Source organism: Urocitellus parryii, chromosome 14 (genome assembly GCF_045843805.1).
Source record: "Urocitellus parryii isolate mUroPar1 chromosome 14, mUroPar1.hap1, whole genome shotgun sequence".
Lineage (NCBI taxonomy): Eukaryota > Metazoa > Chordata > Mammalia > Rodentia > Sciuridae > Urocitellus > Urocitellus parryii.
Window position 1 is genome coordinate 46,148,135 of NC_135544.1, and position 24,027 is coordinate 46,172,161.

A 24,027-nucleotide genomic window follows, 5' to 3' on the forward strand; every position below is an offset into this window, starting at 1 on the left:
TCTGTGCATTTGAGTGAATTTTAAAAGCTTCTTCTCACAGCTCTTGGCCAGACTACATGTGCATCTTTCACCAATTTCCTTCTGAATGTTTGCTGGCTTTGGATTCAGCCTCACATTCTTGACAGCATCCTCAACAGGAGTGAAACAATGACTACTTTGCCTGACCTTATGTGAGCCCACCCTTACCTGGAAATACAGAATGTCTTCATGGAACCATAGTCTTATTAACAAGCTTGTTGGGAGACGCAATATGTATAAAACAATTGTCTCATCTCTAGGTTTTCCTGCAATTCTCTAAAGTTGATTCCTGAATAAAGTCAGAGAGGAAAGAGTATTCCAGACCCTGTATTTTGCCTCCCACTGAGCTGCTTTTCATTCATTTCACCCAAATAAATCCAAGCTCTCTTGCTCCTAAAGTAAGTCCTGTCTGGACACAAAATCTCATTCAGCAGGAATTCAATCCCAATTCTGTAAGCACAGGTGAATTGTCATGACAGTTTTTCTGGGGACGGTCTGTGGACTGGGGAAGGGGTGAAGATGAAGCTGGAATTAGGTCAAAGAACACACAATAAGTGTTCTTAGAGAGCCTTTCCTTATCTACATTGCCTTGTTCCTCACTCATAAAATAGCTGCTCATCTTTGTTTCATTCACAAAACTCCTAAAATTGCTTTCAGCTCCCTGTCTTATCACTCTATCCCTAATCTTCTTCCTTATCAGATCTTATTTATTTCTTTTATAAATTTTTTCTTTGTAGAGAAATCTGACCCACCTTTCTGCTTACTTTTAGCACCACTTGCTGCCCATCTGAATAGTATGATAAAGACCTGATAAACCAAGAAGAAAGTTTCTTTTTATATACTTTTAAAAGAAGAAAGCAGGGGAGAGCTGAGTTATAGTTATAACAACAAATATCAAACACATATCCATTATTATTATTTTTTATTTTTTTTTTAGTTGTAGGTGGACACAATACCCTTATTTTATTTATTTATATGTGGTGCTGAGGATCAAACCAAGTGCCTCACACGTGCTAGGCAAGCACTCTACTGCTGAGCCACAACCCCAGCCCCATTATTATTATTTTCTGAATAATAATAATAATAATGTCAAAATAAAAAATTTCATGTTACACTGAATGGTGCATTATACCATTGGAAATTAATAATGAACTTGTGTTAGAATCTCATAGCTCTGTTAATTATAAAATCATATTGTCTGTAGGTATTCATCACTGTTTCTTCTAAATTATCACCCAGAGATTAAGGTGCTTTTTGGTTTCAGTATTAGCATTGTGATGCTTCTAATCATTCAGTTTATTTTTACCTTATGGACAGTGTAAACCATATAATTCTTTGTATCAGAAACTGGAAGACTTAGAACCAAATTTGGGGTTGTTATTCTGATCAGTGTACTCAAAGGTATGGACCTCATTTTTCTGCTATTATTTTCCCTTTGTCTCATTTTCTTCATTTTATCTCATTTTCAAGTTACATTTATTTTCTAGTTGTACATATATGTGTACGTATGTATATATATGTATATAAACTTATTTAAATTTATTTTTATATACATGTATTTAAATTTACCCCTTACCCATTTTTAAGTGTATAGTGAGCATTAACTACACTCATTGTATTAGGCAGTTTCTTCTTACTGGAATGAAATACCTGAGATGTGCTATTCATTTAGCTCACAGTTTGAGAGGCTCAAAGTGCAAAGGGCATAGCCATGCTCTGGCCCCATGGCAGATGGTGTACTGAACATGGAGTAAGGATCACATTTCAAACTAGAAAAAAACGCAGGCAAGAGGGGCCAGGTTTTCTCCTTTTACAACCATCTCATGAAAACTACCAAGGGGTTTCATTAGAACTGCCCCAATTTCCCAATGACCTAAATACTTCCCATTAGACCCTACTTCTTAAACTCTCCATTACCTACCAGTACCTGAGAACTGAGCCTCCAATCATATGGACCCTTGAGGGACATCCAATCCACATCAAAACTACAGTATTCTGTCCCTAATCCCCAAGAGTGCTTATCTGTCTCACATTGTAAGATGCATTCATTCCATTCTCAAGAATCCCAAAGTCTTAACTGTTCTAGCATTGCTCAAAATTCCAAGTCCAAGGTCTCATCTGATTTTAGTTGTGAGACAATAAAAATTAAAAAAAAAAAAAAGGTACATACAAGATACAATGGTGCAACAGGCACAGAGGAAACATTCCTATTCTAAAAGGGAGGAATAGGGAAGTAGAAAGGAGTGATGGGCCCAAAGCAAAACAAAACACAGTAGGGAAACATGAAACCCTAAAGCTCCAACTCGATATCCTAGTCACACTGTGGTGGGAGTTGGGCCCCCAAGGAGTTAGGAAGACTCCCCCTTTCTGAGGCTGCGACCCCCAGTGCCAGTGGCTTTCCAAGGCTGGCACGGCCTGTGGCAGGCTCTGCATTTCTGTGGTCTCCCCTACAGCTCTACTCCCACAGCTCCACTGCGTTCATCAGGGGCTCCACACAGGGGTCCCCTAGCTTCTCAAGGCTTCCTGGCAATCTCATTAGAAGCTGCTGTGACCCCAGAATTTTTGCATTCTGTATACCTGCAAATGCAGCATTGAGTAGACAATGCCAAGGTCAACTGCTGGCATGAGCTGCACCTGGGCCCTCTTGAACCAGGGCTGCAATGGCTTTGGCGCACTTCCCCAGCGAGCCAAAAGACCCAGGTGGTCCTGGGCATGCAGGGATGTGAAGAGCTCTTTACTGAAACAATTCTGCCCTGGCAGGTCTCTAAAACAAATTTTCATTTCTAGGTCTCCAGCCCTGTCATGGGAGGGGTGGTCCTGTAGAACTCCCAGCTGCCCCCAAGACCTTTCTCCAACTGTCCTGCTGATAAGCATATGGTCCCCTTTATCCATCCTAACCTCTTAGCAAGTGGCAGCTCATTCACCCCCTTCTAAACCACACATTTGCCTCCTCACATATTTTGTTGTTGTTGTTTTTCTCCTTCCCTCAAATATTCTCAATCTTCCTGCTTATTTTTGTCCCTCACTCTCACGGCAAAACTGAATAAAAGCAGCTAGTAATATTCAAACCTCAGCCCGATTGCTTTGCTGTTTCAAAATCTCCTCTGCCTAATAAACTAATCCATCATTCTTAAATTAAGCTTCCATGAAGTCTTAAGGCATGGACATAATGCAGCTGGATTCTCCATCACAGTATAACAAGACTGGCCTTTGGTCCAATTTCCAATAGAATTCTCATTTTCATCTGAGAATCTCATTTCTACGGCCTTTGCTGCTCACATTTCTATCAGTATTCTGATCACAACTACTTACCTATCCAATTGCTAAGATGTTCTAGCTCTTTTCTAGTCTCCTAGTTTTCTGATCTATCTCAAAAAATCACCTATAATGCCTTACTTGGGATGCTAGAAAGCATTCTAAGCTTTCTCTGACCTGTTTCTCCAAATTCTTCCAACCCTACTTAACCAGTTCCAAAGCCTGCTCCATATTTGCAAGTATGGTTACAGTAACAACTCCAGTCTTCAGTACCAATTTTCTGTATTAGTCAGCTTTTCATTTCCATGACAAAAATGCCTGAGATAAACTGTCTTTTAAGAAATAGTTGGGAGGTATGACGACTAGAACATAGCTCAGTGGTAGAACGCACAGTGCACAAGGTCTTTGGTTGATCTCCAGTGCTGCAAAAAAGGAAAAAGAAAAAGAAAGGAGTTTATTCATCTCACACTTTTGGAGGCTGAAAGTTTAAGTGGCAGGGTGCAAGATCTGTCCCCATGACAGATGGCAGGTGGTGGAGTGTGTGTAGAGGAAGGATCACATCTCAAGCCAGGAAGCAGACAAATCGAGAGAGACCAGGGTTGCTCCTTTTATAACAACCTTCTCATGAAAACAACCAAGGAGTCACACAAGAACTCCCTGGTTCCTCATTTTTTAAAGCTTCCACCAATTTCCTCTAATGACACCCTGGGGACCAAGCTTACAATCACATAGGCCCTTGAGAGATACTCAAATGATATCCAAACCCTAGCGTTCACACTTGAATGTAATCACTCTCCAGGATTCTTTTTATTTTGCAAAGTTGAAATTTTATATCCATTCAAAAACAACTTTCCACTCTCCTCCTCCCCCAACCCCTGGTAACCCCCATTCTACTGTGCCTCTGTGAATTTGTCTATTTTATGTACCCATCAGTGAAGTCATATAGTATTTGTCTTTTTGTGACTGGCTTATTGTGTTTATCATAATAGCCTGAGGATTCATCCATGTGATATGATTTTCTTTCTTTTTAAGACTGAGCAATATTCTATTGTATATAAATACATTTTTGTAATGCATTCATCCATTGAGGGACAAAGGGTTTCTTTTACCCTTTAGCTATTGTGAATGATGCTGTTACGAACATGAGTGCACAAATGTCTCTATTAGAAATTATACTTTAATTCTTTTAAAGAATTAAAGAAATGGATTGCTGAATCAAAGAGTAATTTCATTTATAATTTTTTGAGGAATTGGTATACTGTTTTTCATTGTAAATGTAGCAATTTATGTTCCCCTCAATAGAGCAAAAGGATTCCAATTTCTCCACATCTTTCCTAAGACTTGTCATATTCTCTCTCTCTCTCTCTCTCTCTCTCTCTCTCTCTCTCTCTCTCTCTCTCTCTCTCCTTCTGTCCTTGGGTGTGCTTGGGTGTGTGGGTGTATTTTAATGAAAGCCATACTATGGGGATGAGGTGATATCAAACTAGTTTTGATTTGCATTTTCCTAATGATTAGTGATGTTGAGCATAGTTTCTTGTGATTGTTGGCTATTTGAGTGTCTCCTTTGCAGAAAGGTCTATATAAGTTCTTTACCTACTTTTGGATCAGGTTGCCTACTTTCTTATTGAGTTATACATGCTGGATATTGACCATTAATAAGAACATGAGGGCTGGGGTTGTGGCTCAGCAGTAGAGCACTCACCTAGCACGCACAAGGCCCTGGGTTCGATCCTCAGCACGACATATAAATAAGTAAAATAAAGGTATTGTATCCAACTACAATTAAAAAATAAATACTAAAAAATATATAAATATGATTTGCAAGTATTTTTCCCATTCCTCAGGATGCAATTTTCACTCTGTTGGTTGTTTCCATGGATGCACAGCAGACTCTTTTTATGCAGTCAAATTTTCCCATTTGCTAACTGCTTTAATTATTACATCCAAGGGATCATTACCAAAACCAATGTCATGAAGTTTCTCCCTCTATATTTTCTTCTAGGATTTTCTTACTTTTAATTTAATCACAGTGTATCTTATGTTGTTTGTGTCAACATATTGGATGTATTTTTGTAAGTTGGGTACATTACCTTAAATTCATTCCTGAGCAAGATAGAAGATATATACAAATACATTTTTTAATTATCCAACTATTTTTCATACCATTTATTAAACCTTCTTCAAAGCAAGAGGCAGGAGATATATATATATATATATATATATATATATATATATATATAAAATATTCAATTGATTTTGTTATATATTTGAATCTTCATGCATAACTGTTTATTCTAGGTTAAGATATGCCTTAACATGCTTCACATCTCAAAAGCTTTGACTTAGAACATTAGCATAGCAAAGTAGCTAAGTAATTTTATTTTCTATGAAACTATAGAATAAATCATTACTAGGGTACATAACATTTCCAAAACCACAGATATCTAGGCTCCTCTCTAAAAAATACAGTAGGTATGAACATAAATACATTTTCTTTTTATTCCCTTTCCTGCTCTTTTTTCTATTCTTTGTTTTCTTCTTTTGTTCCTTTTTTTTTCTCGTCTTCTCTTACCTTTTTCCTTTCCAGTCTTTTCTCCATTACCAACTTTGCTCTACTTCCTTATCTTTATTTTTCAACTTATTAATCTATTATCTTTCTTTTAATGTCCTTCCTACTTTTATCTACATTCCCTTTTTCATCCTATATAAAAAATACTTTATAATCCCTTATCTTGAACATAAAGATGTTTTTTGCTTCTATGGCCTCCAATTTGTGTTTTTCCACCACTATTGTCAAATTAAACTTTTAATTCTTATCTAATTTATTTGATGAATAAAAATAAATAAACTTATTTCAAACAGAATGAATAGAACAACAGATTGCAACCCGTTAAGCTGTTTAAGTCAATGAATTTTTATTTAAACATTGCCACAGTCAAGACACTGAACATTTCTGTCAACTTCCTAAAACTCTTTGGACTCCCATGGAGTCAATTTTCCCCTCTTTCCGCCTCTGACCCTAGCAACCTCTACTATGACTTGAGTCACTATAGAAGCATTTGCTTTATAAATGGGATTTCACTGTATGTGCTCTTGTAACTGGATTCTTTCACTCAGCATAATTATTTTAGATTCCAACTCTGATGTTGCATATATCCACCGTTTCTTTTTTGCTGAATAGTATTTAACAGTATGAATAGGCCATTTCTCTTATCTATTGACCTATTGTTGCAGATCTTGGTTTATTATGGTTTGGACCTATTGTGTAGTAAAGCTGCTATCTCTAAACATTTGTATAGGTATTGGTGTGGGTAGATACCTGTTTTAATTAGTCTTGGGTAAATACATAGGAGTAGAATGACTAGATCATGGTAGGTTTATCTAAATTTATATGAAAGCTCCAAATGGTTTTCATTTTTACAATTCCTCCAACAATGTACAGAAGTTCCAGTAGCTCTGTATCCTTTTTGGTACTTGACACCATTAGCACTTTTAATTGTAGCTTTTCTAATGTGTACATAGCGATATGTCATTGTGGCTTTAATTTCCATTTCACTGATGATTAATGACTTGAGGTAGCTTTTCCTAGGCACATAGAAAATCATATGTCTTTTCAAATGTCTTCTCAAATACTTACACCATTTTTGGTGAATTGTCTATATATATATATATATATATATATATATATATATATATCACTGATTTATAAAAGTGTAGAATTCTTTATGTATTTCCAATACAAGTTCTTTATCCAATATTATACTTTTCATTTTCTCTTTCTTTGTGTCTGAGAGAAAAAGTTTTTAATTTTTATAAAGTCTGATTTATCAATATTTTGTTTTATATGAGTTGTGTGCTGTTTGTGTCTTTTCTAAAAAATCTATTCTTACTCCAAGGTCAGTGATTTTCACCTATGTTCTGTTCTAGGAGTTTTATAATGTTAAGTGTTTAGTTTTATAAATCACTTCAAGTGAATTTTTTATATGTGGTAAGGTAAGGGTTGAGACTCATTTTCTTCCATGTAGCTATGCATTTCTTCCAGAACCAGTAAAAGAAAGAAAGAAAGGGAAAAGAAAGACATTTCTTTCTTTGTTAAGTTATCTTGGCAGTTTTGTCATTAATCAATTGACCATGTCATCTGGGTCTATTTCTGTGCTCTTTATTCTATCCCACTGATGAATTAGTATATTTCTCAGGGTTTGAGTGCTATGGTAAGGTCAATTTTCTTTGATCTTATTTTCTGATAGATTATTCTTTTTAAAAGGACATCTATCATCATTGTTTTACTCAGAACCCTTCACTGATTACCCACAAACAAGGTAGAATATGTAACCTGACACCACCCAGTGTTGTGGAAAATATTTTTTTTTTACAGATTTGTCACCTGCCTCCTATTCCCAATTAAATTATTTATTCATTGTTCCAAATGTGTATTCCAGGCTTATCTATTTCAAATGTATATTCCAAACATACATAACGTGGAAAAAAGACCAAATGGGGTACAAAAAAAATTGGTATATTTGAGCATCAATAAGAAATAAATGTTATGATATGAAAAGACTTACACATTAAGCAAGTGCAGAGTGGCTTTGGAGGGTAAACACGGGACTCTTGCTGGAAATGACAGACAAACAGGCTTCCATATAATGCTAGGATGATGTAGTTAGAGCACTCTGAAAATGCAAGGGACATTCTCAGGAGATGGTGAATTCCCTGTTACTAGCAGGGGCCAGATGATCACCCATTGAGAATTGTGAATGGGATAATAGTGTCAGATGGGGGTTAGATCAGGGCACCTTTATAGGGTTCCCTCCAGCGTTGAGACTGCATAAATACACATTCAAAATTTATTTATCTTTCTGTTGTTAAATATCATTTCACAGCCAGAAGAGTCTTCCAAATCATTTTTGGCTAAACCAGTGAAATATTCCATTTAAAACTTCATTCTTCAACATGCTACTCATGAAATACTGCTGAAATTAATGGGAGCTTAAAAAAAAAGAGAGAGCTTCTGCTACCACATTTCCCATCTGCAGTTCTAGAATCATGCTTCATGGGACATTATTAATGTATCACTAAATAAGAGAAGCCATTTGCAAATGATAGTGCACGATTATTTTTTGTCATATCCATAAATTATATATCGGGCTCTCCTAGTTGAGTGGATCTAAACCGGTCAGGGCAGCAAGAAGCAACAGCTTTAGAATCTTTTGAGACGATAATTAATTTTCAAAATGCCAAGGCCAATTGGCAATAGTTAACATTACCCCCAGAGCACAATCATGGCCTAGATGCCACGGAGACAAGTTGCCCTGTGTTGCCTATAAATGGATTCTCAGAAAACCTAATTCGAAATTACTGCCTTTAATTATACTGCTGATATAAATAACTTTGATAAAATTAGTGCAGCTGGCCTCCTGTTTGTTTTTCCCATTTAAATGCACTGTACAATGTAATCATCTGAAATAAACATCCATTACAAAGAATGCTTCATTTCAAAGAACATATTATTCTGCTCATCCAGCCAATTGTTATTTTCCCCTCCCCAGCCCCATTTCAATCTTGCACCTATTAAAGGGATGAACAAATTACCAAGCTCTCATAATGTACCAACTAGCGAATTAAAACAATACATTGCTGCTGAATAGGGCCATGCATTTAAAAGATTTTAATTCATTTTTATCCTCAATTACCACGTTTTCTCTTTAAACAGGCCCTGCCTGTTTCCAAATTGTTAAAAAGACATGTTCTTCTCTACATAATATAATTATGTCATTCCCTAAATAGAAATCCATATCTTTAGAAGGAAATAGAAGGTGAGTATTCATTTGTTGGGCTGCTTGACTCTAAAGTCTGAGAAAAGGGTCTCAAGACTTAAATGAAACTTTGGCTTCACTTCATTAATTCTGTTACAGGGCAGAATTGGCTGTCCTGTAGAACAGACTGGAACCCTTTCTTCTTTGTTCACTGTGGTGTGATTGTCATCTCTATCGCTACTGCAATCAGGACAGGATTTACCAAGGTCAATTCAACTCAGTTCAACTATTACCAAACTCCATTCTACCCCACAACTCTTTATTAACTACCCACTATACCCAAGACACCATGAAGATTTCCAGAATGAGCAAGACGTGGCCTCTTTTGCTCTGTTCTATAGTGAAGAAAAAAAAAAGATTAGCTATAGAGCTGTGTGGCAGTTTGGAAGTGGTTAGACAAGGACACAGATGATGCACTAAATGCTAGAGCAAGATTAATACCATATGAGAAGTTAAAAGGGTTCTTGGAGTTCAGAAAATGGGTATACATAAGGTTAGGAAAATTAACTGGCCCTCGAGGGAAATTCCAAGGCTAATTCTTGCTCTTCTCTGTAAAGTCATGGAAACAAAAGTAGGGGAATGTTTAGGAATAGCAAATGAGCTAGTTCTTGCTGGGATCTCAGAATTAAAAGAAATAGATGAAGTGAAAACCAGAAAAATGAATGGAATTCAGAACACAGAGGCCTAAAATCCCAAACTGGATGTATGTATTTAATTTATTAGGTAGTGACGAATTATTGAAGCCCTTTCAGGAAATGAAAAAAAAATTATTTGGGTTGTACTTTAGGGAGGGAAGTTTCAAATTCCTGTAAAACATGGGTCAAAAGGAGAAAAATGGAAGGCGGTGAGAACTGTGAGAATATCTTCCTATGTCTCAATAATTTACTGCATCAAGTTGAGGAAGGGGCCAAGATCTGACATTTGATGTGCTTGCAGTCAGACTTAGATCAAGCACCAGAGCTACAACCTGAGCATGGGAGATACCCCAAGGCCAGCAGGTGCAGTGGCAATCATCAACTGATTTATCCTCCAAGTATGTAACTCAAACTCTGTTACATGGACTCATGGACCCAGTACCCACCAATAATACAGCTTCTGATTGTCCAGTCTCTGAGTTTATGTTCTACCAAAAGTAGAGCCTAGAACAAGTGCTTGTGCAAGTAGTTTGTTTGGGAAATGCTTCCTTGGCAGAAAGAATGAGAGAGAAGGAGGAGTGAGACAGAAAAATAGAAGAAGCCAATGGAAGGATATGGGCCTCACTGAAGTGGCAACAGGGATCAGCAGGATCTCCTAAGAAATGTCAAGGCTGTAGCCAAGCAGTGAGCTGGTGTGTTTATTCTCCACCTTCTGCCTTCCTTCAATTGAGGACTGTACAGGGATTGCGCCTTTTATACTCTGGGGTACACTTGTACATAGGCTTTCACAGAGTGCCCTTGGCTTGGTTGAACTTGTTCTCTTTCATAGAATTTCCAAGACAGCTAACAAATGTATAGCCTTATAAACACCACTGGCCTTGTAGCTTATACCCAAACTAAAGCTACTGCATGCTTCTCACCACCTGAACTTTGTCCAGGAATTATGATGCTACAGCTCACTTGGCACCATCTCCACCCCATCCACTACCAGCAGAGAGTGTTTTGTTATGTCTAACCATGAGTATGATCCAGCTCCTAAATTCCACCACGTCAGTCTGCTTTCTAGCACAACTTCTGGTGTCAATTTTCTGTCGATTTTGGTTTCACTCAAAGCAGTACCTGTATCAAAGATTCTGGTGCAACTGGTGTGTTTGAAAAGTTTTCCAGGAATCATAAATGGTAACATACAGAAGGATGAGATAAGGATGGGAGGGGAGTGAATTTTTCGACTGCATTTTGAAGTTAGTAATGGAAGACTGATTCCCATGGGGCTCTGGAGAAATATCCAAGATGGCTTCAGAATTTTCCACCTTAGGAACAATAAGATGGGTCACTTGGCCACAAGCTCATAGTGTCCATTTTTATTAAGGGTTTTCTTAGGGGTGTTAACTCCCGTGCTTTCAAGCTTGAACAAAAACACAAGAAAACCCAGAATAAGTAGTAACCAAGTGACACTCACCTAAGGTGGGGCACTGTCTCTGTGAGGTTGGCTAGCATGCTTAAGGAACTCTTCACTAGAACCTCAGGTGTCATGAGAAGTGTACTGAAAGGATGTGACCCTGGATACCTGGGTATCTTCTGTCTCTCAATCTAGCTCACAGGAAGTCTATGTGTTACTTAGCAGCCTAGGTGCTATGAACCAACCTCTTCTATTTCACAGAATGTTCCCTCGTCATTACCCAGGAAGACAATCCTTGCTCTCAGAACTAGTCTTATGATTTTCTGGCCACAATGGTTCAATCTGAACTATCGACAAAGCTTATCTTGGACCTGGTTTATATTAATAGAAGCAAATACCTGTTTCTGTTGAAAAACAGGAGGTGACATGGTCGGGTGTTTCAAACTAAATTTTCTGCCATGCCTTCCCTGCTAACAATAATTATTCTGTCTCGCTTTTCAATGCTGGGTTTCAACAGGAAATATATCCAGGCTGAGTTTGTTCTCTGCACACCAACATAGCGCCATCTACTAGCTCTCTGGGGCCTCTCCAGGCCAGCTAGATTCCCCATTATTAGTTGTGCCTTATTTTTTTAACCTGCTGAAGAACCTAGCCCTGCTCCAAGCCACTCTCCTAATGGTGAGAATTGCCAAAAATTGATTTTCCTCTTTTGAAACCATGTTCGACTCCTTCCAAACCTTGGTGTGTCAAAAGGGGCATTCAGATGACTTGCTCTGCCATTCTCTTCCACTTTTTCCTGCATATACCACTTTCATTCCATAGGATTATAGATTTCACTTCAAAATCATTTTCCTCTATATCTAGATGTTGTCCTCAGGTCATGGTGCAGGGGTTTTTATGAATGCCACCCTGCCTTTGGCATTTAGTATTTTTTTTTTTCTTGAACTTCCATTATTGCTGATGTGGGAAATGTTTAATTTAAAAAGAGAAAAATAAAAATGACTCCAGTCACTATGGCTTCAGAGCTTAATTGCATTCAGTTTTGCAGCATTTCTCACCCTGCCTTTTCCATTTCCTGAGTACACACGGAGCAGGGGCCTCTATGCAGATTCTGTCCTCTGGATTTACCAGATCTGTTGTAAAATGCTCCTGGCCTGGGAGCTGGTGGCCAACTTTCCAAATACAGTTGAGCAAGGCTCTGGCCTCCCACCTATTTCAGCTTTCCCAGGCAATGCCAGGCTTCTTGACTGGGCAGTCTTCCCTGTGTCCTACTGTTAGGAAGTCACATTCACTTTACTCTGGTGGACCCTACTTGCCCTCCCTGGTGAGCAGTTGCAGCTAGCTTTCACATGCCCAAGAAAGCACTGATGATGTCTGGATTTCCTCACTCTCCCCGCCCCCTCCCGTCTATCCTCTTCTGTCCCTTGTACCTTCCCACAAAGGTGCACAAGAGGCACTGCTCTTGCTGGCTGAAAAGCTGAACTGAAAGGAACAGGCTTGAAGAGCAAGGCTGTGCTTTGGCTTCCCCCAGGAATATCCTGATGAGTCTTCCACATACCTTGCCCTACCCCTGCCTCTCTTCTCAGCCTAGGTTCAACCCACCGTGGATAAATGGGCGATGGAGATAGTGGGATTCACCCCTTGTTCTTTTTCCCCTGACTTGCTCTTCAGCAGAAAGACTGTGATTTTACTTCCTGCACACTAGAATTTTCCCTGGGTCATTCCTTCTCTCTCCTTAGACTAGGGTTACAGTAAAGCTGTGTCTAGAATTCCAGGATCTCTTCTAGCTATATGAAAATGAGATCCAAGGATGAGAATATTCCCAAATTCTCTCTCAAAAAAAAAAAAATCAAACTTTCAATATTATCTCACTGGAGTCTCAGAAAAACATCTAATGTGACATTTTAAAAGCAAAGCTGTGTCTCTTTTGACTAAAGCCAGAAGTTCGTAATTCTGGATGCACATTATAGTAACTAGGGCAGTTTTTAAGAATAGTGCTGTCCAGGTTTTGTGTCCAGATCCCAGTCCTAAAAGATTCTAGAATCAGGCTCAGGGAAAGATATTTTTTTTAAAATTCCCAGCAATTCAATTGTTTAGCCAGGATTGAGAGTCACTGACCTACGGCTGTCACATGTCTTTCCCTCAGGGAAATACCATTGAGTCCACGTGTCATTGTCCATGATTTATGAGGAATGCATAAAAAGAATTTTAATATTTCAAGCTTAATGTGCTGTTATTAACCTAAAACATTCTACAACACAGACCCACAAATTCATGTTATCATCTTACCAATCCTTTCGAGCATGTGTTACTATTCTGTATTTAGTTGAAAGGTGATGTGGAGCTCAAAGAGGTTAAGTAATCACTGGAGACAAACACAAATCTTTATTCCTGATATTAATAGCCACCATTTACAACATTCTAAACATGATTTTTAAAATGAACCTCCTATTATTAAGATTAGATATAGAAACAGATCATTTGAAAACTGAAGACTTTCTGTAATCCTAAGTCATAAAGATAATTACTGTCAATGATTGGCTGTGAACACCTCTAAGCTTTTTGTGTCATATGCAAAGACATCAATAAAACACTATTTCCCTTAATAAGATCACACTGTATGCAATTTTGAAACTTAATTTTTCTCTTAAACATATATTCTACAGCCGGGCACAGTGGTGCATGCCTGTAATTCCAGTGACTCGGGAAACTGAGGCAGGAGGATTACAAATTCAAAGCCCTGTGAAACAATTTAGTGAGGCCCTAAACAACTCAGTGAGACTCTGTCTCTAAATAAAATATTAAAAAAGGGTTGGAGATGTGGCTCAGTGGTTAAGTGCCCCTAGATTCAATCCCCAGTCCCTCCTACCAAAATGTTTACCAAATTGTCCTCCAAGTAAGTGAAAACTTACAATTACTTCAACAATATATGAAAATGATTGGTTTCCACACCTCAGTGACACTAGGTGGGTATTAGCAATCTTTTTTGAATGTGCTCATTTGCTAAATGGAAGTGGACACCCATTATTAACTAAATTTGCATCTGTTCACTTATTTAAAATTGGACATCTTTTTACATATGAATTTTGATCCTTTGTATTTCCTTTTCTGTGAACTACCTATCTGTGTGTTTCACTCATTTTTCTATGAGATCAATTGGCCTTTCTTTATTGATTTGTGAGAGATTTCTGAATGCCAGAGAAATATGGTGCTATTTGTGGTTTTGAGTCTTGTCTGGTTTGCCTTTGAAGATTAGCTAAAGTGTCTCACCCTATATTACTTTCCAATAACTGTGTAATGTATGGCTGCAGACTTGCTGACTGTGAACAACAAAAATTTATTATCTTAGAGTTCTGGAGGTTGGAAGCCAAACATGGGCTCCATGGGGCTAAAATGAAGGTGTCTGCAGGGCTGGATTCCTTCTTCAGGCTCAAGGGGAGGACTCTTTTCTAACGTTTTCCCAGTATCCACAGACCATTGGCAGTCCTTCACTTCGGGCCTTTCCCTTCAAGCCATCATCCGTGTGGCATATTTCCTTCTCTCTGACCTCTACTCCTCTATCCTTTGTTTTTGCCATCTGACTTAATTCCATTGTCTCCTTTTTATTAGGATCCTCATGATTATATTGAGCCTACCAGGATAGCTCAGGATAAATTTCCCATTTCAAAATTCTTAACTACATATGTAAAGTCCTTTTTGCCATGTATGGAAACTTGTCTACAAGGTCCAGAGATTAGGATGTGGACATCTTTGAAGGACTGATATTCAGCCTCCTCTTCCCATGTTTTTCTAATGTCTTGAGTAAGAATTAATTTCTCTTTCTCTCTGGATCCCACAATTCTCAGCATGAGATGATTCCCATATTTCTAATGTGAGAATTTTTAGAGCTTCTGTGAAATTTGGGTTAATCTTTTTACTCTTATTCTTACTATCCTGGTGACTTAGCTGTTTATCTCATCTATGCAGTCAGATAGGCCTGAATCTAGACTGGTAACTCACTTGGTTTCCTCATGTGTGGAGGGGGAGAAGCTATCTTGCTGGATAAGAGAACAGATGGCAGAATCAGATTCCTGGTCCAAAATCTCTGCTCCACCACCTACGAGTGAAAATCTGCCCTAATTTTTCAGTTTCCTCAACTGCAATACACAAATAATTTCAGTATTTACTACATGCCTTTACTATATTAATTGAATATGTGGAAATGGCTTGAAATAATGACTGGCATAAATATTTACTAAAAACTATAATTTATTATTTCTCATTGTGAAGTTATTGTAAGAATTAGAAATGGTAGATAACACCACAACAGAAAACAACACAATGCACAGGGTAAATTACCAGTACACTCTTGCTTTCCATTTATCGTCATCTTCTGTGTTAAAAACAATAGCTTAAAGAAGTCAAATAAAGAGAATGCTGTATTTCAAAGGTAGAAAATGTAGTGAAATGTATTCAACTTTGTGATAATAACCTGAATTATTTCAGGCTCTCATTCTCAAGCTCAATATGTCACAGGGTTAAAAACATATGAAAGGTCAATACTGTTGCAATGGAATGATTTTATTAGTTCCACTGATGAAATGATAATTGGGTCAACCACAGGCTTTTAAATATTACAAAGTGTTTTCAAATATATTGTCTCATGGGGCCTCAGTGTTAACTCAAGGCAGTATGTAGCAATCTCATGGCTATTTGATTATTTCAGCTCCCCAGATTATTATCATCTTTATCACATAATAGCATTTTACTCCCTTGGTTCATGGGCTCTCCTATTTGTTTCCCAGGCAAATTGAGCTAGTCCACTCAAATGATTATAGTAAATAGAATAGAAACTTGTGGAATCATCTTCCTCTATGGTGTGAAGCAACAGCAGAGTGGTACAGCAAATCAGCTGTTCCAAGTTCCTCAAAATGAGTTTTACTTTTGCAAAAGAGCCTCTGACTTCCTGCATTCTGTGAGCTGCACTGTGAGCAACATGACTGGCAGCCACGTTTGTTGTAATTTTTTAAATATGTGGAAAAAAAGCAAGATATCGACCATGTATTACCTTAACCAAGATGCCAAATTATCTAACTTGTTTCTCCAGGCCAGCAGCCCAACGACAGGGGCAGCTCCCAGGAGCCAGTCAAGGTTGTCTGTCTGTCCATCCACTCAGGACATTTGCAGGTAAGTGCTGAGCAAATAATCTTATTCAATATTGCTTAGACAGGTGTTTTGTGTTTTTGTTTTATAGTATGAGAATGTGTAGCTCTTGCTTCTGCTTTATTTTCCTCTAGTTCGCCTCTCCCCTCTAGTTCATTTTCTCCTTTTGATCTTTATTTACCAGCTTCTGGCCATGCTATCATTTTCATCATTCTTTTTCTTTCCCTCTGTGTTTTCCATCACTTTCCTCTCCATTCCCATCTCCCATCCTTGGCCTGCTGCTTTGTCCAGATCTTCCATCTTACATGACATGTCAGAAGATGCATTTGAGCACTGCACCCCTGTCATGGTGCTGGGTCCTGCTAGGAAGGAGTGTGGTAAGAAACCAGTAAAACAGAAGCCTAGGAGGAGGAGAAGGGCCTCAGAGAGATACAAGCATCCAGAAGAACAAATAAAAGGGGGGAAAAATGACTTCCACCTCCAGATCTCAAGCCCCAGATGGAGAGAACTTTACACAGATTCTTCAGACTCATCTTCCACAGATGAGAATCACTGGATTCAGACAAAAAAGAGAGCCCAGGTTAAGTTCAGACTGTCACGAAGAAGGAGAAATAATAATAAGCCCTGTGGAAACTCGGCTGCGTCTTCCACTCCTAATGGAATTGAGCTTGTCGATCTGGGATCCAAAGGTGAGAAGCAGCAGGAGCCAAAGGAAGGTGAGAGTTGCTCTTTAAACCTCTGCAGAGGAAAAGTCCTAAGGTGCCAAGAAGGATTCTTTGAGACGAAGAGACCCTCAAGGAACCATGAGAGAAACAAAGTTAGCTACCACCACAGGGATTCTCAGCTCTTGCACAGTCTTAGGCAAAATGAAACAATCAAGAAAGGATTTTCAGAAATGGATTCCAGCACTGAAATACTGGCAGTTGCAGGAGGCAGCCAGTCCATGGACAATACAGGGCTCCAGGTGAATAACGCTATTCAGAATCCTCCAGCCACCTACGATGATCACTTAGCAGTGTGCAGGTCAGTTGCTATAGAGATAGACTTGATGTCTTCCTAGTAGATTTCTTCCTGCTGTGAGTTGGGTATGTGTTTGTGTGTGATCAACCCTCAAAATGTGGCATTTATTCATGCTGTTATTTGTCTGGTAGGCTATAAGATGATAACATGAGAAAAGCTGGGTATGTGAAGAAGAATGCAAAAGTATCTGGGCTTTCGAAAGCTGTTACAGAATTAGGTTTCTTCTTCCATTTCTTATAGTTGAATAATCACCTATCCTGGAAAAGGGATTACCAAAGCACTTGAGGCTTGTGCCCATTCCACTTAAGACAAAAATAATGGAGAACAAATGAGTGAGAAGTGTGTGGAACCTTAGATCATTTCATGTGAATCTGGTGAACTGTTAGCATCCTGACAGAAAGCTATTCATGGCTTAGGTTCTTTAATGTCAGATTTTTTTGCATCAGAAAAATCTCCTGTGCAGTGGGCTCTAATTTGTTCTCCAGTTGCCTGACTCAGCAGGGTCACTCAAGACTGAAAGGACAGAGAAACGGTTCATGGACATTTCAGTGGGGTTACTGGAGCCTTTAGGGAATGAGAGCACATTAACTTTGCTGATAATCACACACTAAAATATGTCAACTTTTGGACATTTCATAGCTATGATACTGCTTTCTTGTACTTTTTACCCCAGTGCACCCATTTTCAAAATAACACAACATCAAAAAGAAGTATAGGGATATCCATGATAGTAGGCATAAATGAGGTACTTAAAAAAATTTTAAATTATATCCAGTCATTTAAACTGGATTCTATTTGGGAGCAAGTGCAGATTTTGTTGTATAAAGCATGTCGGTTTGACTTTATTCTCATAAAACTGAAGTTACTTTATAAAACGTGTGTGTGTGTATGTGTGTGTGTGTGTGTGTGTTTGTGTGTGTTGCATGTGAATCACATGAATGAGAGAAAGCTATCCAGGCCCATTTGGGGCAGGGGAGCAAGAAAAATTAATTTCTAGATGTGAATAACATTAGGGTTTCTCTGAAAGTTCTATAAGATAGTTATTCATAAAATGTTCATTCATTAATTCAAGCGTTTATTATGCATCCAGCTTTACTCTAGGCCCTGAAAATACCGTGCATATTTGGATAGTTTCTGACATGATAGAGCTTATAGTCTCATGAAGAACCCAGACATGAAACAAATTATTTCATTATTTCATAGTTATTATATTTAGAGTCATGATAAGGAATCTGGAAGCACAGAAGCTCAATTTATTCTGGGAGATCAGAGAGGAATTCTTCTAAGGAAGTGACAAGCTGACCAAAGCTCCACATACAACAGACTTGATCAAGGAAAGAAGCAGGAAGGCTGTCCAGGCAGAGGATGTCAGGAGGAGAGAAGGAGCCTGAGAGCAGGGAACTGAAAACCTGCTTTTGTGGTCTGGGTGTGGCAAGGGAGGGGGAGCAGACAGGGAAATAAGGATGGAGAAGTGGGATGGGCTGGGCTACACAGGGCCATGTTGAGGGGTGTAAAAGGCATTTAAAAAGTAAAGTGACACCATTTGACTTATGTATTAATGCAAGTTTCCTACAATCTTTTAAATATGATTTATGCATGCCTTTCCTGAACATTTAAGGGATAGGCTAAACATCATTTGTGGTCTAAACTAAGAGCTCCCCACTTGCAACCATCTGTTGTCATTTCCCAAATCTACTTCCAGCATTATTTAGTAAGACAGCCAAAGAAGCTAGCTTTAAACTTAAGGATAATTGGAGAAAAAAAGTAATGCTAACAATTAAAGTCATGGTGACTGGTTCCCCTAACATGAATACTACTCTGGAGGAACGTTTCCACAGACAGGATACTTAACTAAATGAAACTGAAATCAGTGGGCTATTGCTATTATTTCCTACTGTGGATTAGCACCAAAATACACCATCTACGCAAATGCTGTGGGCAGCATATTATACCGAATGCTGAGGATAAAAACTGGCAAAAGACTTGATTTTTTTTTTTTCCTTTATGGAGCCTATTTTCTAAGTGGGAGAAATTGAGTGCACACCTGAAAAGACAAAAGTTTAAGGTAGCGCAGAGTGAATGTAAGAAAGAGAACTATTATAGGAATCTGAAGAAAGAAAACTCTCCAGAACTGGAATGATTTAGAAATCCCTTAGAAAGGGATGGGATTAGGGCTGAGAAAAGTAGAATTTTGACTGGCAACATTTCCTGGATGGTGCTCCAGGTACTACAGTCAGGGAATACATTATTAGCTCAGATAGGGATGGGGGACTGACTGTGCATTTAAGATTTTTTTTTTTTTATGAATTTGTGTCGTTGGGTTAGAAGATTCACATAGATTGATAACAACAAACTTTTTTTTAAAAAAGACATTTTGAAGAAAATATTGACTCATTCTGAATTGTTGCTTCTGTAACTCTGCTTCCAAATGACCTCAATAAACTTTTAAGTTCCAAGTTTTTGCTTTAAAAGCTGAGGGCTGGTCAGGGGCCCTCTCTTAGTCCATCTTCAATCAGACTCCATCTTCAACACGGTTTTGCATAGTATGCCTCTAAGGAATAAAAAGGTGCTACTACTAAAAATAATACAGAAAAGCCTTTGCTAAATAAAACAGGCTGATGGAGTGTCACATAGAGAGGGCCACCATCCTTGTCCTTGAGTGTGCTGATAGAGGAGCCTCGATTTAGGAGGAGTTGGGGAAGAAGTATCCCACTGTGAGTTGAGCAGGATGCCTGTTCATGGATAAGGAAAGAGAAGAACAAACGGCATACTGGCATTCCACCAAGTGAACAGGAATGATCTTAGTGACTAGATTTGGTGAGAGCATAAGACAAAGCAGTCAAAGGTGACTCCAAACGTTGGGAGTTGGGAGACAGGAAATGCTGATGTTATTGGCACAGGCAGGAGAGGTCAGGGGTCAGTTGACTTGAGAAAGACATTATGAGTTCAATTCTAGGCAGGCTGTCTGAGGATGTAGTGACATTCTGGTGTCAGCTGTCCAGCAGACAATAGGAGACATAATACTGAAGTGCAGGAGAGCAGGCAGAGCCGGGTATGAATAATTTTTCAATCATCAGTGAATAATACACAGCATCACAACAAACCACTGCTTATGTGTAACTGCATATGCTAACGTGATGTATTAACACAGGGAAATAGTTATTAAACACAGAAAGCTTCTCAAGGCCAGGAGAGATATAAAGGCCATGGTAATTATTCTCAAGGAGGTGACAGCAATGTCCGGAAAAGTGAGTTATCTCTACAAAAGATCACATATGAGTGAAGGCTCCAAGCAGATAGAGCCTACGCACCAGGGTGCCCAGAGAGGTAGATGACAGTGACAGAGCAGCAATCGCCTGTGAACTGGCACTCCTGAGCTCCAGACATGCATGAGCAGGACGGGATCAGCCACAACCACAAAGCAGAAGCGGCTCGGAAGCCCTTCCTCCTTTTCTGTTCCTGGCATTTAGTCCTCACATGGACACTATATCCTCTTTCACACCCTCATCGGGCCTTATTGAGACATAGCGTTTCTATCAGCCAACTGTAACATGGAAGGAATGTAAATCACCATGCTGTCGTACCCACAGTTGTGCACAGTGGGAAAATTTCGCCCTTTTTACAGAAGAAAATACATATATTACAAAAGAAAACATGAATAAGAACATCTTAGCCCCTCACTGAATTTTTTTAAGGCCTCTAAGTTGCCCTCAGTGGCACGGGCAAAATCTTTCATGATTTTCAAGTCCCCCCATGATCTCTCTATCGGGTCTGCCACTTCAGCCCCAACACACGTCATTAACGGTGACCTATCAGTGCTGGTCTCTTCCTTTCATGACCGAGGTTGGCATTGCACTGTCTCTGACTCTCACCAGACTAATTCTTCATCATTCTTTCTCAGTTTAAATGTCATTTCTTTGGGGACACATGCCTGACCTCCTAACAGTCAATCCCCTTGGCTGTCACTACCATCATTTTTAATTGCTAAATATCAGTGTTTTGTGATTAACTGTGTCAGATTCACCCACTGCCATATCCAAAGTATCTAGAACAATATCTAGCAGATAGCACATGTTCAACATATTGTTTTTTAATAAATATACATAAGGAAAATATGGTTTTTCTATAGGATTCATGCTTACTATGTGAAATCACAGCATTGTGTTCGATTACCCCACCCCCTTTGGAACCAATCTTTAAGGATACTCTACTCCAGTGGTTCTGAAACCTGAGTGGAAGACTAGTAAAAATACAGATCACTGGTCACCCTTGGACTTTCCCTTACTCTGTGGTTGGGCCCATGAATTTGCATTTCTAAAATGTTCCCAGGTGATACTAATGCTTTAGATGCAAGGACCATACCTTGAGAACCACTGTCTGGGCTACAAATTCTCTCCTTGTTTTGGGTGGGAAGGAAAAGGAACTAAAGAGGAACTTTGGAAAGCTACATTATGGATGTCCATAGATTTGTAGCATGTTCCCTGGACTACTGGCACAAAGCACGAGTAGGTCACTCTGCTGTACTTCACAGTGTCATTCCAGCATAGTGGGCATCATGTCACTGAAGCCAGAGGCTGATGGTCGCATGTTTACCAGGAACTCAGTTGTCATGGTTTGACTGTTGCCTCCATTTAAACCCACTTCCTCATCCCAACTACCCCCATTTCTATCAGTGAGTCCACACATTTTCTGAATTTTCAGTTTTGACTCTCATTCCTTCTACCTTGGATGTGGAACTCCAACAAAGTCCTGTCAAATGTTCCAGAGGTTGCCTCCGATCTGTGCCTCCTTTCTCATCCCTATTGTTCCATTCTGGCCATCCCTACACTTTCCATCTCTCCCCACATCCACCCATTAGCCCTGCTACCTGTTTTGGTCTGGACTTTCCTACCAGGTTAAAATTGACTGAAACCAATTCAAATGAGCTTAAGCAAGAAAGGTATGTGTTAACCACAGGAATACTAAAGCCAGGTGTGCAGATGACTTCAGGGACTACAGAAAGTTTAAAAAAAAAAAAAACAACCAATGTGGTTCTCTCTCCTGTGTGTTGTTATTTTCTTCTATTACAGACAAGCTTTCTCTATATAGAAGAGGAAAGAGAGAGTGCGGACAGAGGAAGTGTCGGGATTATATCTTATCAGTGTGGCCTAACAGAAAAGAGAAATGATCTCTTCAAGTATTTTAACATAAAATGTGAGGGAGGGAATATAATCAGCCAACCCTAGGTCTTACTCACTCACCAGGGGCATGGACCATTTTGCTTGGGTCAAGTCCTTGGGCAAGAAAACTAGATTTAATATGCGACTATCTGTAATCCTTCCAGCATTTTATGAGTTGAGGAAATGACATTTCAACAGTAAAAAGAGCAACATCAGTACCTGGAGTGAAAAAGAATTGTGAGCAGGACAAAGAAAAACCAAAACAAAACCAGTAGCACTCAACGATATCACCCTCAAATGCAAATCCTCCTCCTCCTCCTAAATGTCTTTCTTTTTTTTTTCTTCCAAATGCTCATTCTTAGGTTTGCTTCCACAGTCACCTCATTTTTATCCTCCTCCATGAAGCTTTTCTAAGCTATCATAGTCCGCAATGATCTTTTCTTTCTTGGAACTTCTGTAGCCCTTATAGTGAATGTCACATAGTTAATATTCAATTTTTCTCAAGTTTCACATGCATTCATTCTCTTATCCTTGTAGAATAACCACTCTTTGAACATAGGGGTCATAAAAGATACTTATTTATGTCCTCTGCCATACTCAGGACAATTCTTGCCTTACTCAAACACAACTTCTGAAATGGCTTTCAAGTTAGTGAGGTCTCAGAGAGGAGACTGCACGGACAACAATGAGAACTGGGTAATATACTGTAAAACTAATAAGGAATTCTGAATCCCATCTGAATTCCTCTTCTTTAAAAGAGGAAAATGACAAAGGTAAGTGATAGTTTCTGGTAATGTTCCAGCTCTAACTTGGGTTAGAGAGTGAATTTGAAGATGGACTTTTTAATATTATACAAGAGCTTTTATATATTATATGCATATTCTCATTTTTATTAAGAAAGATTCTTGAGAAAAACCAAAATAAAACTTGATAAAAAAAAGTCTATTTTTTTGAACTCTTACAAGTTGCAATAACTTTAAATGGGTGTGGGAAAACGGAGAGAAAGATTTTCTAAAGCTCAATATGTTCATAGCAGAAGACTTCTCAGGAGCAACAAGATCATGCTTTTAAAAATACAATTAGCATTTGTAAAAATTAATTTAGATAACTTTGGGGTAACAGGCCTAAGCCTTAAGAGAATCGTGCTTAAAATGGACATTCTTACCACTGTCCTCAAATCCATGAATTGATTTATTCATTCATTCATTTATTGAACAATGATTCATTGAGAACTTGCTTTGTGTGAAGGGATTTCCTAGAAGCTGACAATGCAGTGGAAAAGCTAGAATGGTCCCATCTTTTATCCAGTCATATTTTAGTTGGTAAAACAATTAAGCAGATGAATGTTTTTTAAAAAAATCCATGAACAAAGCTAAAGGAACACATTTAGTGGAACAAAGCAAGTTTCTCTGAGGAAGTAATAACTAGGGAAAAATCCAAAGGAGAAGTAGGAGTAAGTCAACAAAGAAAAGGGGAGAAGGGATAGCCTGCTTCAGCTAAAAGATGTGATACCTACAAACACAGAGGTGAAGGAGACTCCCTACAGGAAGGATTAGCAGATGGGGAGGAGCTGCAGCCAATCA

General features: G+C 38.7%; 1 protein-coding gene across 8 annotated transcripts in view; it reads left to right on the forward strand.

The window, feature by feature from the left end:
• Marchf1 (membrane associated ring-CH-type finger 1) overlaps window positions 1-24,027 on the forward strand; it is a 410,023-nt gene that overhangs the window by 317,841 nt on the left and 68,155 nt on the right. For 4 of the 8 annotated variants that reach the window (XM_077792651.1, XM_077792654.1, XM_077792650.1 and 1 more), the window contains exons 3-4: window positions 16,210-16,289; window positions 16,557-17,288. In XM_077792651.1, the coding sequence (XP_077648777.1) occupies window positions 16,210-16,289; window positions 16,557-17,288 (812 nt within the window). The remainder of the gene's footprint in view (window positions 1-16,209; window positions 16,290-16,556; window positions 17,289-24,027) is intronic. The other 4 variants (XM_077792655.1, XM_026395842.1, XM_026395844.1 and 1 more) reach the window with 1 other exon arrangement.